At 41.4% G+C, this 14827-nt stretch overlaps 1 protein-coding gene across 1 annotated transcript in view; it reads left to right on the top strand.

The window, feature by feature from the left end:
* The window catches only part of ABCE1 (ATP binding cassette subfamily E member 1), a 33551-nt gene extending 19014 nt beyond the window's left edge, over nucleotides 1-14537 (top strand). Inside the window, exons 14-18 of the mRNA XM_081959513.1 lie at nucleotides 286-396; nucleotides 483-625; nucleotides 4613-4735; nucleotides 11435-11546; nucleotides 11692-14537. Of these exons, the coding sequence (XP_081815639.1) occupies nucleotides 286-396; nucleotides 483-625; nucleotides 4613-4735; nucleotides 11435-11546; nucleotides 11692-11739 (537 nt within the window). The 3' untranslated portion in view covers nucleotides 11740-14537. The remainder of the gene's footprint in view (nucleotides 1-285; nucleotides 397-482; nucleotides 626-4612; nucleotides 4736-11434; nucleotides 11547-11691) is intronic.
* Nucleotides 14538-14827: the final 290 nt, after the last annotated feature.

Raw genomic sequence — 14827 nt, 5'->3', positions numbered from 1 at the left:
CTTTAAAGGTAGGAATAGGAGCAGAATTCCTCTGAAAGTTAAACCAGTCCTGCCTTTATTTCAGAATTTTTGCTGGCCAAAATGGCTGGCATTCCATATTTTTGAGATGACTTGGCTATTTTATGGTGTCTGAAGAGTAGAGATAATTTGCCTCTTGCTCCTATTCTGTCTGATAGTCACTAATTAGGTGTTAGATGGTTATGGACTGTGCACCCTAACAAAAGTAGTAGGAATATAGTCAACTCAATTCAATGCCTAAGTCTAAATATGATCTAATTTGAATAGGGTAGTGTTCGTCAGCTACTTCATGAGAAGATCAGAGATGCTTACACACATCCACAGTTTGTGACTGATGTAATGAAGCCTTTGCAGATTGAAAATATCATTGATCAAGAGGTATTATTCTTGTGTTACTATGGTTCGTTTCTATGAAATTTCCCTAATTTACCAGCTAAACTTTTAAAAACATGATTCTGCATTAGGTGCAAACTTTATCTGGTGGTGAGTTGCAGAGAGTTGCTCTTGCTCTTTGTCTCGGAAAGCCCGCTGATGTCTACCTAATTGATGAACCTTCCGCCTACCTGGACTCAGAGCAACGTCTGATGGCTGCTAGAGTTGTCAAACGGTAAGTTGGCACTATCGTAGACAGAGAGAAAGAGCGTTGGTACTTACCTGATACGCTTCTTCTAATAAGAGTGGAGATAGCATACATGCATGGGTTGACACTGTCCTCGCTCTGATTGGACTGTCTGAATATTAATTAGTCAATGTACTATATAACCCCCCCGTGAGTGTTACCACCAAGTTTCCGGCGAAGTAAATGAAGACACAGACTCCACGTGTTATCCAAAAAAATAAACTTTAGTGAAACAGGTAAACAGAACACAACCGTATGCGCTCAACCAAGCCCGATAAAACTCCAATCGCAGGTAAGACAGGTCGCCTCCCAAAAAAGAGAAGGGATGGGGCTGGATGCTATCTCCACCCTATTAGAAGAAGCGTATCAGGTAAGTACCAACACTCTTCTCAATAAGGCTGGAGATAGCATCCATGCATGGGACATACCCAAGCCAGGTGTCCTCAAGGGAGGGAAGGCGACCATTCCGGTAGTTGAACATCAGATCGTACCACCTGCAATACTCTGCGGCCGAAAGCAGCCTCTGCCGATGCAAACTTGTCTAACTTATAGTTTCTAATGAATGGCGATGGGGATGCCCAAGTCGTGGCCCTACAGATCTCTTCCAGAGAAGCCTGAGTAGCCCACGCCGCTGTGGTGGCTGCACTCTGTGTAGAGTGAGCAGTAATACCCCCTGGAACCTCCAGCTCCTATGCTGGCGTAGGTTGCCACTATACAACACTTCACCCATCTGCCAATCACTGTCATAGAGACACTGCCTAAGGACGAAGACAGCAAAGATACAAAAAGCGTCTCCGACCGTCTAATGTCAGACGTGTGCACGATGTAAATCTTCAGCGCCCGACAGACATCAAGTTTGTGCCACTGCTTCTTAAGCTGGTCAGTTGGGTTGGGGCAGAAATTAGGGAGCACCACCTCCTGCGACCTATGGAACCATGACCCCACCTTCGGCACAAAAGAAGGGTCCAGTCTAGGGACCACCCTATCGCTATGGAACTTGCATAGGTCCTCCCTAACAGAGAGAGTGTGCAGATCTGAAATCCTCCTGGCAGAAGTTATCGCCACCAGGAAGGCAACTTTCCAGGTAAGTAATTCCATGGAGACCCTTCTCAAAGGTTCGAATGGTGGCTTGGTTAGAGCCCCAAGGACCCTAGTGAGATCCCAAGTAGGGTAATGGTGTACAGCTGGTGGCCGAAGGTTGGTAGCTCCCCTTAAAAACCTTTTCACCGTGGGGTGTTGAGAAATGGCCTGGCCACCCCCCCCCCCCCCGTAAGAATGGTGCTCAAGGCTGCCACCTGCCTCCTGATGGTGTTGGGAGAGAACTACTTGTCAAGGCGGTCCTGTAAAAATTCCAGGACTTGATGGATGGAGGAGTCCTCAGGAGCAATCTGTTTAGGCAGGCACCACTTACAAAAGATTCTCCAGGTGGCATCGTAAATGCACACCGTCGAGGGCCTCCTAGAGGCCTGTATAGTATCAATAACCCTGGCAGAGAATTGATCCCCTCTTAAAGCGAGCCGCTCAACCGCCAGGTGGCCAGCTGGAGCCATTGGGGCTCTGGGTGCTGTAGCGCTCCTGGGCGGAGGACAGTCTTGTCCACTGGAATCCTCCAGGGCCTCTCCACCGACAACGACTGAAGGTCGGCAAACCAAGGACACCTCGGCCAGTGCGGAGCCAAGAGGATGACCTCTGCTCTGTCCTCGATGGTCCTGTGGACAACCCTGGGGAGGAGAAGCACCGGGGGTAAAGCATAAAGGAGGCCCCTGGGTCATGGGCAGCAAAGAGTTCCATCCGCTCCCAGCGTGTGGAATCTGGTAAAGAATCTGGGGATCTGGGTATTAGAGGGGCTGGCGAACAGATCCGCAATTGGGACTCCGAACCGGTGAGTAATCTCCTGAAAGAGAGAAGGGAGCAATTGCCATTCAGCCTGGTCTACTGTAGCCCTATTCAACCAGTCAGCCCGCACAATAGCCTCCCCTGAAATGTGCTCAGCCACAAGGGAAAGGTTATTCTCCACCCACGTTCCCAGGACATAAGCCTCTAGCATGAGCTCCCTCGATCTAGTGCTCCCCTGCCTGTTGACGTGGGCCTTGCCCGTAATGTTGTCTGTGAGGACCAGCACGTGTCGGTCATCGATATATCGGTGAAATTCCAGCAGAGCTAATCTAATGGCTCAGAGCTCCAGCCAGTTAATGCTCCTGCTGGCTTCCTCCTGCGACCACCAACCCTGGGCCATATGTGTGTCCATGTGTGCCCCCCAGCTGTATAAGCTGGCATCGGTGGTGATGGTGATTCTGTGCCTGACCCTGAAATGACATCTTTGTGAGATGCACCCCTCTTAACAACGTGCTGATCCTCTTCTTCTGGAAGGGCAGCAAAAACCATTGGAGGTCCCTCATGCGTAGTCTAGCCCAAGGCACTATGGAAATGGCCGAGACCATCTATCCAAGGAGTTTAGATAAGGTTGCCAATGAAACTCTCCTCCTGTTGATCACCTCCGTTATCAGTTGTTTAAAGCTGGCAGCCCGCTCCTCAGACATGACCTGTTCAGCCCTGGAATCTATCAAAGCTCCAAGATGGAGAATCCTGGTGGTAGGTATGAAATGGCTTTTAGCCTCATTAATGGAAAACCCATGGACCTGCAACACCTGTGTTGTAATGTGGAGGTCTGCTCTGGCCCTGGCCGGAGAAGTGGATTGTACCAAGATGTCATCAAGGTATAGTTGAACCCTGACAGGCACTGTGCATAAATGAGCTGCTGGGGCAGCCAAAACCTTAGTAAAGACACGGGGAGCTGAAGAAAGGCCAAATGGCAAAGCCGTGTATTAATGAGAAGAACGTAAAAACTGTCGATGCTCCTGCTGGATGAGTATGTGTAAGTACGCCTCTGTGAGATCAATTGAGGTAAGGTAATCATCCTCCCTTACAACTTCCAAGATGGTCTGCAAGGAGTAAATCTTAAAACGTTTATACACAATAAACCTATTCAACCATTTCAAGTCAAGGATGGCCCTCCACCCTCCAGAGGCCTTAGGAATGACAAATAACAAGGGATAAAACCCCAAGCCGCCGATTTGACTGGTGGGCCTGTTGATCTCTGGGCCCAGTTCAGATACGCTGCTGTCAGCCATGTCGCCGCTAAAGGGACTGCTGATTCAAAATGGCGACCGCTACAATGCGGGCTACACCCCACTGGCTCAAAATGGCGCTCCCGCCTTTTTTTGGCGGCGGTCCAGGTCCCGATGGAAAGAGGAGGCTTCCTGCCACTGCCTGGCTTCAGCCGGCCGTTTTGGGCCACTGACGCTTCGCTCGGAGAGATTGCTTCCACACCGCGATGTTTAGAGGCAGGAGGCCTTCGCCTGGCTAATCTGCAGCGCGCGCAGCTTTCCAAAACAGCGAGATGCGTGCGCTCCTCCGCTTCAAGCCCAGCATGTGTAACGCTTCTCGGCCGTAAAAGACAAGCCTCGCAGGCGACCTGCTGGGTGGCTGTGAGACTGGGCTCTTTGACCTCAATTGTCTCCCTCTTCTCTCGCAATGCGTAGCCAGTTCAAAGAGTTTGTCAGGAACACAGGCCTGTGGGCCGGAGCCCCGTGCCAGAGAGAGAGAGAGATGAGCCCCCAGAGGAGTTTGTAACTACTCACGGTCCTTCCAACAGATCGTCTTCCACTGCGATAACGAGGATGGAACTTGTCAAATCGGTAAGTAGAAGTAAATAGATAGCAAATACATGCAAGGGATAACATGACTGTCCCAGAGTGGACTGAGTCGGAAACTGGTTGGTAACACTCACAGGGGCGGGTTATATAGTACAGTGACTAATTAATATTCAGACTCAGTCCAATCAGAGCGAGGACAGTGTCAACCCATGCATGGATGCTATCTCCACCCTTATTGAGAAATATCTAGTATCTGAAGGCAATTGTAATTTATGAAAAATCTGATTGCAAAAAATTAATAAACTCTCTTCTATTTCAGTTTCATTCTTCACGCTAAAAAAACTGCTTTTGTGGTAGAGCATGATTTTATAATGGCCACCTACCTAGCAGATCGTGTCATTGTCTTCGATGGAATACCATCCAGGTGCACAGTGGCAAACAGGTAAGCAGGATGGATAGAAAAAAAGAGAACTACTTATGCTATAATGAATTATTTTTGCATTCTTATTCTCATTTTTCAATCAAGCCATTTTGTATTTTACACATAAACACACACTTTAGAGTACGGGCAGCTCTTCTAATAAATAAATAAAAGTAGAAGTAAATAAAAATTAATAATGACAGCTCCAAAAACAATAAACACTTGTGATATATTTTCAGTGTATTATATCAGAGATGACTTTGCAGTTGAGCACTAGTTCAGAATAATGAAGATTAAGGTAATATAGAGTTGAGCCAGTCTGGTAAGGCATCAGGCGAGAAGCTAGGCAACTGAGTTCTAGTCCCACTTCAGGCACAAAGACCCTTAACTTTTAGGCAGTCACTCTTAGCTCCAGGAGGCAAGCAGTGGTAAATCACTTTTGAATTCTTGCCAAGAAAACTGCAGTAAGTTGTACAGGAGTCAGTGCTAACTCTACTGCATGTGTGCATACACATACACATACAATGCATATTTAATCAAGAATCTTACTTAGTGACAATGTCTTGCAAAAGTATCTTAGGATGTAAAGGACAATAAAGGGAACAGAAGAAGGAATATTGAAATTATACAGATATGGAATGCTAAAATGGGATATGATAATTAACTATATTCATTGTAAAGTCAACAAAAGGCTGATATTGATGGGGACAAATGAAAATAAGGAACTACATTTTTCTATAGTTTTATGGCTATGAAATTAACACATTCTGATTTCAGTGATTCTATGTGTGGATTGGATATTTTTAAGGAATATATGGATTCACTCTCTTATACTTTACATAAAAGCTATTTATAATGAGTTAAAGGGAATAAACTGTATAAAATATATGTGTGCAAATATGAGATGAGGAAATCAGATTGCATGTAGTCCTCAACGTGAGATATACCTTGGGAAGCTTGGGGTAGCGCCAACATTCGGCCCCTCTTGGGATTACCTGAGGCATTCCATGCTCTGCATAATGACTCGCGTGTTCATTTAACAATTGCATCCGGGAGACCAGGATCATTGTTAGGCGATCATGTGGGCCATTCAGTTATCACCTTTTACAACTTCCGACCAAAATGGGCAGATTCCATTATAGGTCTGAATCAAGGACTCTCGGTAGTGTTGAAGTCAAAACCATGTCCATCTTCTAATTGTAGTTGCAGTAGGTAGAATTTCACAATGTTTGTAATGTTGCACTAGCTGAACTCTACATTGAAATGACATTAATTTAGATTGAGATCATTCTAGGAAGCTGCTCAGAAGAAAAATTGTCAGGTCTGATATGAGGGATACTCAGGACGATGTATCTGTGTGGATTTGTGTCTGCATCTGAAGAAAGGCATTGAAAAGTCCCAAAAGTACGTTTTCAAGAGGCAACTGGACTTTGTTTTTCCTTGAAAACCTTTTGCTTCTCATCCAAGATGCTTCTTGTTTTTGTTTTTTTTTCAAAAAGTTTTATTGGTTTTTTTAAAACATTTATGCGGAAAAGGGTAAGTGGAATGGTTACAAATTTTGGCAGTTGCAAGTGTGGCAGACGCCCCCTCCCTCCAAACTCCTAGGTTACATCTAAATATCAAACCATAATACATAGTCATAAAAAATCAGCATATTAATTCTAGAAAAGATAATTTTCAATCAGTTTATATAGTTATAATATATAGTCTAGTTATAAATTCATTATTACTTTCGGTCTGTTTATAACATTGTGGTTTTCTTATTTATTTTTGTGATCTGAGCTTTCTTGGTGTTGCCCCTTCACCCCCCGCTGGCAGAGCTCCGGCCCCTCCCGTGTCCTGTATGACCGTTGTAGTGTCTTCTGTTTTTTCTAGGTTCGCTTTATTTTTTTCCATAAAGGCCTGTGCCTCTATGGGTGTGTTGATTCTGATTCTTGTCTCCTCCCAGAATATCAGCATACCTTCAGGCATCAACCATCTAAACCACACCCCCTTCTGGTATAATTTATTCGCCAGTTGCGAATAACTTTTTCTTTTTTCCCTAATTTTTTTGGGAATCTGCTTCAGAATGGTTATCTCCCTGTCATGGTATGTCAGTGTTTGCCCCCTTTGTACACCCAGAATTTCATCTCTTGTGGTTTTCCTAAGGAATTTAATATGAACCTCCCTGGGTACATTATGTGTTCTGGCATATGCTGAATTCACTCTATAGGCTAGGTCTATCTCCCATTCCATCTGCTGTTTTATCTTTGTGTATGTATTCAGCTAAAATGTTAGTCATAATGTCCCTTATATTTTCCCCATCTGCTTCTATTACATTTTGAAATCTAAGATAAAGATCAAACTCTGTTTTCATTTGTTGGATGTCAAGTTCTTTGTTCCCCTTCTGTAAAGCCTCTACCCCCCCCCTTCGCCTCCGCCACCCCACCCTCCACAAGGTCCAGTCTCTGTGAGTTCTTAAAGATTTGGGCTTGATTCTCTTTAATTTCATCTTTCATTTCCCTTAACTGTTTCTTAATTTCCTCCTGGCCCTGTAGAATTTGTTGAAGCATTTGTTGAAAGTCTATCTCTGTAGTCTTGGGTTGCATCAGTTCTGTTATCTTTGACTGTGTAGCTGGACTAGACGTTGCAGACGTTGGGGCAGAAGTAGCAAAGCCAGGCTTTCCAGGAGGTGGTCTTTTTGGAGACATGGTTTATGAAGCAAGGAGATCAGTCAGAGTAGAAACTGGGCAGCTGGGGAAGTAGAGCAGGCAGGCGAATTCAGAAGGCAGAGGATCCAAACAAGTGGGAGTTTCTTTTCACTCTAGCGATAGATGAAAGTTTTTTCTCCAAAGAGTTCAGAAAATAACAATCCACAAGAGATTCCTCTGGGTGACTCGGAGACAAAGACCGGAAGCCTGAATTTTAAAGGTGGAGTCAGGTTTCACAGTTCATGAAGACAACGGAAGTGTGCCATCTTGCCCTGCCAGCTTTGGGCTCAGAGGCATAATAAAATTTTAAAAGTTCAGAAAGTTCTCAGCTCACCCATAGGTTCTGGAGCTAAGTCCAATGAAAGTCACTTTTATGGGGGTGAGGCATCATTAGTTGGCTCTCCCCCCTCCTCCTTCCCCTGGGGGTGAAAGCAAAATCTTCTCAAGCCGCTTGTCCAAGGGAGGGGGGGAAATCCCCCTCCCTCTAGCCGCACCTCTAGCAAGGATCCGAAAGTTTAACTTTTTAAAAGTGCTGAAAAGTCCATAAATTCAAAAGAGAGGGAATGAAGAAAGGAAGCCTCTCACCATACTGCCGCTGCTTCGTTCAAGAGTGCGTTCTCCGATCGGCATGAAGCGAGACGCACACGCGCCCTCCAAAACTGCTCCCCGATGCCTAGAACGAAGCGGAGAAGCCCCCGCCAGCCGACGCCAGGACCCTCCGCGAGCCGTTCCCTCGGCAGGACGCCTCTCCGGGGCATCCTGTGCCCCCCCAGAAGCGGGGGAAGCCCACCGGGAGAGCGGGAGCAGGCAAAGGCTTGCCTGTCGCCGTAGCCGCCGGAACCGGAAGCTCCAAGATGCTTCTTGGTTGAGAAGCGAAATGTCTTCAAGGGAAAACAAAGAAAGTTTCGTTGCCTCTTGAAAAAGCACTTTTGGGACAACCATGACCTGGATAACTGAGAATCTCCATAGACATTCTTGAAAAGGGATGTTAAATCTTTTGTCCATTACCTTTGAAGTTAATAGTCAAATCAGATAAGGTGAACACTCTTTTGTATCAGGCAAAGGTGTTGTCAAAGAATTTTAGGAATGTTGTTATGGGTATTAGAGGGATTGTATTAGATGGGTATTTGGCTGCCATTGTGTAGATTGGAGTGAAGTGCTTGCAGCTTGATCTCAACCATGGTTTTCTATGGTTCTATCATAAACAGTGTAAGAGAATTGACAGTAAGCCAGATCAGCAGCTATTTGCCTCTCTCAAAAGGAGTATTTGACTAGGATAAACTAAGCTAAAGTAGTCTTAAGAGTTGTTTTAATTTGGAGGGGCGGGGCTTGATGTCGCAACGACAAGACATGCACCCCTGGGTCTCCAGGATTGCTGTCGATATCTCTGTTTCTGGATGGTCCTTTTGGACCTAAACTGTTCTGAAGGAACAGTGATAGAGAAGAGCATGTCCTGCTGATCTCAGGGGCATCGCAAAGCCCCTGATTGATCCAGGAGAAAGCTCTTTTTGCCAGCTACAAAAAAAACCAACCAAAATGGCTGCCAAAGGTTGCGACAAGCCTCTGAAACAGAAGCTGTGCAGGAGTGTGTCAACTTGGTGAGAAAAAATTTTATTATTAGAGAAGGGAAAACCCAAAAGAATTGGAATTTAAAATAGAATTGAAGACAGAATGAAAACAAGTGGCGAATCAACTCTGGTCTAAGACGATCGTGTTATCTTTTCTACCTTAACTTTATTTGTTTTCTATGGATGGACTCTTTACAAATGCCTCTTACATTTAAACTGGACTGGTCTCTTTTTCTTCCTTCTATACGTTCTCCATTTTTGGTATTCGTGGATTAAAGGCTTCTTCTCTCGTAAGGCTGGGATGCAGCGTAATTTTTACAGGGTTTTTTTTCCCCCTCTCGGATAGAGAGGCAGAAACAGATGGAAAAGAGGTAACACTGCCATCTAGTGGAAAGGCACTAACTTTGCAAATAATTTTCTTAGAAATTCAAAAAGTTTTAATAATTACAAAGAGAATTGAAAAGAGATTTGAAATTATAGATCAAAATACAAAAAGTATGGGGACAGCGATGAAGTTTGAGGACAGAGCTGAAAAAATAACAGAGATATTTGAAAGTGATAAGAAAATTGTTGGCATTGACAGCAAACAGACAGTGGAGGGAAATGACAGGTGTGAAATATGAAAAGGAGAAATTGATGAACCGGATCTTCAGATTTGGCAGAAATAATGAGAGTAATCACTAATGATAACAAAAGTGAAGCACTAATGATAACAAAAGTGAAGCTGAATAAAGGGTTTCGTATTCTTATAATGAATAACAAGTTCTTAAGAGAAGTCCACATAAGACTTATCAAGAAAACATTTAGAATACAGACTTTACAAATGGCAAGAGATATTGGACTACACTCTCTCTGGAACGATACAGGATGATGAAATGTCATAATAAATTTTAGTCAAATGTAGTTAAATTTTGAATGCTATGTACAACGTAATAATAGCTATAGTCAAATAAATGATTAATAATGATAACACATTTATATATACTGGATTGATAATATGAAATTTTATACAATACTGTGAGGATATGGAGATGATGTTGAAAAGCCTTTTTATAAAAGAAACTATATAGAATAGATTAGAAAGACGTAATATCATTAGATGATTTCAGGATAATGTAATAAAATGTTATAATATAAATTTACTTCAAATTTAATATGCCTTATGTTGAAAGGATGTAATAATAGCTGGGCTTAATGGATGTTTAATAAGTATAACAATTTGTATACATGTATATTAGATTGATGATACTAATAATGGGGAAAAACATGGAATTGGAAACTTTTAGAGAATGTTATCAATGCTAACATGATTTAATGAGAATAGGAGGAAGCATAATAACAATGTATACAAAGATATCTTGATTGTCAATATGTGAATTTTGATAAAATTCAATTGAGGACCACGGAAAGGACACAGAAAGACTTTGTGTGTAATTGAAGAGGGTTTTATGTTATTATGTGTTGTGTGTGTGTGTTTGAAAATAAAAAAAATATTTAAAAAAGTTGTTTTAATTTACGTTCAGTTAGCAGATTCCCATTTCCTAACTGCAGGAAAAGAAAAACAGTTGTCTTTGATGGAAGAGCACAGAGCATATTTCTTAGTAATTTAGACTAAATGGATTCTAACGCAGATGTATCTTTATAAGAACAGAGCTAAGCACCACAAAGGAAGTTTAGTACACTTAAGTAATTTGTTACTGGGAAACAGATGTAGCCTTTGTAGTTTGCAAATTAAACTGTTACATTGTTTGGACATGTTTGGACACAAATTGGAAGGAGGCTGATTTGGTATTTCCACAAAGTGGAAGAGGCTGGCTAGATGTTGAAAGGGCTTTCATGTCAGTACTTACACTAATCGGAACTATGAAAAATTCTTTCCCACTCCTTTCTTTCAAGGTTTGGGAGGTAGTTATTTTCTAATCTTTCTGGAAGAAATATCTGAATTCTATTACATTTCACAGGCCTCACTGCCAGCTCTGCAATTGATTTCGAATCTTTGCACTTGGACCATTTAAAAAAAAAAATTGCCTCCAGTAGTAGCAATTAAGGAAGGGGAGGGTTGTTTCCTATATTTTGTTTAGGGACAGGAAAGATCTCCGAGGTCCCTTTTAGGCTGGAAAAGCTCTACAGGTATATTTGAAAGCTGGGTAAAATCACTTCAAAATAGAATTTTACAAGCCTAAGCAAAATTGGGTGAGCGGGCTGGATGTTATGTGTACAAGTATCCTTTTCTTACATCCTTTTTTCCCGTTAGTTCATGTCAGGTATGTATTGCCCCTAAATAGTTGCCAGCATAATAGATTTCTACTAGACTGTAGCAAAATGCGAGATGAATCAAATTATGTGTGCTTTGTTGTATATAAATGCTATTTAATATGTGGCAAATTGTAGATGGCTTTCACTTAATTAGAAAAGTTGTTTATTGTCTAAAATGTAATAATAATTGCCAATTTTCTTTACAGTCCTCAAACTCTTCTGGCTGGTATGAATAAGTTTTTGTCTCAGCTGGAAATTACTTTCAGAAGAGATCCAAACAACTATAGACCAAGAATAAACAAAGTCAATTCAATCAAGGTAGGAATAGTCATGAGAAATGTTATTTTTTTCTTCTCATACATATACTTACCGCATCTGCAAAATGTTAGGTGGTGGTAGTGGAGGGGTTTTCTGTAGTTATGAGTGTTAAGTAAGCTCATTAATAGTGTTTTTCTCTCCCCAGGACGTGGAACAGAAGAAAAGTGGAAATTACTTTTTCTTGGACGATTAATTAAAAAATAGTTCATTGATTTAGAACAGTGAAAACTTTTGTTACATGAAATACAATCAGGTTTTAAAATGTAATGCTCATTCCAGTGGTTAAAGAGTAAAAATGGTACTCTTTATGTAACATTTACTGCCTAAAAGCAGTACCAATTTTTGTGCCTGACATGGCCATCTTTTGGATGTAATATTTCAAAACAAATACAGCTGATGTCATAGAAAGACTGTGTGTTTTTCACTGTGGTTCAAATATAACTTATTAACATACCATATGCTGTCATGTTTCCAATTTTACTTTTTTAAGCTGTTTTCTGTACAGGGTCGTTTACAAAAAAGGTCATCACACAAATTACTATTATAAAACCTGAAAAATGAGAGGTTCCTAAATAAATGCCCATCTAAAGCTATAGCAGTTGTTTTTAATGTTAATGACTCAGTTATGATTAAAATGTGTATAAAATTTTGAGGAGCAAGAGTACTGAGTTCCTACACTATTCCTGCTGCCCGATTGCTTGTAGTGGAATCCTGGGTTGAGTAAAAACTGTGCTATAAACAACCTATCTAATGGAATTTCATTAGCCATTCACGTTTTCACGTATCAGCAGATATTGCTTCTACTGATTTGTGCGTTCCATATTTTGGAATTCTAGTATATTTGATTCATAGTCAGACTGAAAATGTAATGCATGCAATGGCTTGAATTTTTTTTAGAAACACAAGATTGTAAGGCCTGGTGATTTAAAACACACATTTGAATTAATATCTTATACTAGAGTATTTTACAAATCCTCTAATGTGTACCTTCACTAAATTAGGTCTGGAGTTGGATATTCTTTAAAAAAATCCTAAAAGCTTTACTGAAAAAACAGAATTGGTTACAGGTAGTAATCCTCACTTAACAATCACTTTATTCATCAAATGTTCAAACTTACAATGGCATTGAAGAGGTGGTAACCATTGCAGGGTCATGTGATTGTGATCTGGGCACTTGGTGACCAATTACAGCATCCTATGGTCACATCACCATTTGCAACCTTCACTGCCAGCTTCTGACAAGCAAAATCAGTTGGGAAGCCAGCAGGCCACAAATGATGACCATATGATGCCACGCTAAACGCCACAGGATTTGCTTAATGACAACCAGGAATTGTCTTGATGCAGTACAATCATGTGACATTGTGCTTTACAGTGTGGCTTATTGACAAGTGTGTCAGTATTAGCAACCGTTAAATCAGATAATTTACTTGCAAATACCATTTTTTATTGGAGGGAAAGTCATGATTGGTCTGCACAAAGACATTTTTGTAAATAAATGATTATACAAAACTCCTTTTCTACAATTCAGTTGTAAATTTCATACCCATTTCATTTTGGCCATTTGTTTTGTGACAAACCGTATCAATAAAGCAAATACAAAAGTACAATAGATACAAAGAAAATAGGACATCTTCATGGTAAGTCATCACATCTACACTGATCTAAATATTCCATCCTCTTCAAAATAGCCTTTGATATAAGGAGTATAGCTTTATTAGAGATGCGCAGGTTCCATGCAAAAAGACTTTCTCCTAGATGTCCCAGTATTTTTTTAGCTTTTAAATAAGAATCTACATAAACAGCCCTTTCTGCAGAGTACAATTTGTATTCAAAAAGGATAGGTCCATTGTCTGGAGATGGTGTAGACTTACTCAACCCAAGATACATTTCAGATAATATACCAGTGATGGTGAACCTTTTCGACAGTACCCAAACTGGAACGCACATGCATGCATGTGCGTACGCCAGAGCACCAGAAACCCAAAGACCAACTGGCCAGTGCACATGTGCATGCCGGCCAGCTGATATTAGGGTTTCTGGCAAACACTTGCACGCTGGCCAGCTGGTCTTTGTACACGCCGAACACCTGAAGACCAACCATCTGTCGCACGCATGCCTGTTTTTTGGTCATTTTTGGGCCGGTTTCAGGCCATTTTCCAGCACCCACAAGGACCAGCTGGATGGAAATCAGAACAGCTGGCGATGGCGCACGTGCCCACAGAGAGGGCTCTATGCCACCTCCAGCACATAGGCTCACCATCACGGAAACAGACTATCTGTTCCAATGAGGCATTTATATGTCCCCATGGTTTTGCGCCATGTGAACTTTGGAACTATTTTGCTGTTACATAACTTTATGAATGAAAATAGAGGACTCCAGTATCTTATGACATTTTTAAAGCTGTAGCTCCTAAAATACAGGAGCCAGGAACTTTGCAAAAAAACCCTAAGTATAGATACAACTTAATCTCTATGTTCCCTATCCAAGCTCCAATTGGATCCACTTATTCCCCCAAAAAACTACAGATAGTCCACAACTTGCAACAATTGAGCCCAACATTTCTGTTGGATAGCTTATTGAGTTTTGCTCCATTTTACTACTTTACTTGCCAGTTAGGTGAATCATCGCAGTTGTTAATTTAGTCATACATGCCAATTGCCAAGCATACAAATTTTGATCACATGACCTTGATGCTACAAGTCACAAGCGTGAAAAACAGTCATAAAACACTTTTTTCAATGCTGTTGTAACTATGATCACTAAATAAATGGTTCCACATTGAGAATTACCTGCACCTTAATTTTAGATTTGATATTCAGGTAGTTGAATGCAGAGAGGGCTTCTCAATCCTATCCTGAATATATGGCATCAATGTTATGGCATCTGCGTAAAGCAGAATGTTTATATGTTAATTTTAGCCATATGCATATCCGTCGGAGTTTGGGATATTGTTAATGTACAAATTAAACAAAATGGGAGCCAGTATACATCCTTGTCTGACCCTTTTATTGATATTAAAGTACATGTTCCTGTGTGTGTTATTAGTTTTGAGTATAATGCCTTAATTAAAAAGATGAGTCTGGGCTCCATGTCAGATTGTTAAATTTCTTCCAAAGGTCCCGCTTATTGAATTAAATGCTGCACTAAAGTCTATCAAAGTTGTGAAGAGTTCGCTCCTTTTAGCTGTATATTTTTCTATTAGATGACTCAATATAGAACAATTATGAATGGCAGAGTGATCAAACCTAAATCCATTTTGCTCTTTGAGTAACAAGTT

Source organism: Natrix helvetica, assembly GCF_964273705.1.
Source record: "Natrix helvetica genome assembly, chromosome: 7".
Taxonomy (NCBI): domain Eukaryota; kingdom Metazoa; phylum Chordata; class Lepidosauria; order Squamata; family Natricidae; genus Natrix; species Natrix helvetica.
This window is presented reverse-complemented; position numbering and strand designations above follow the sequence as displayed.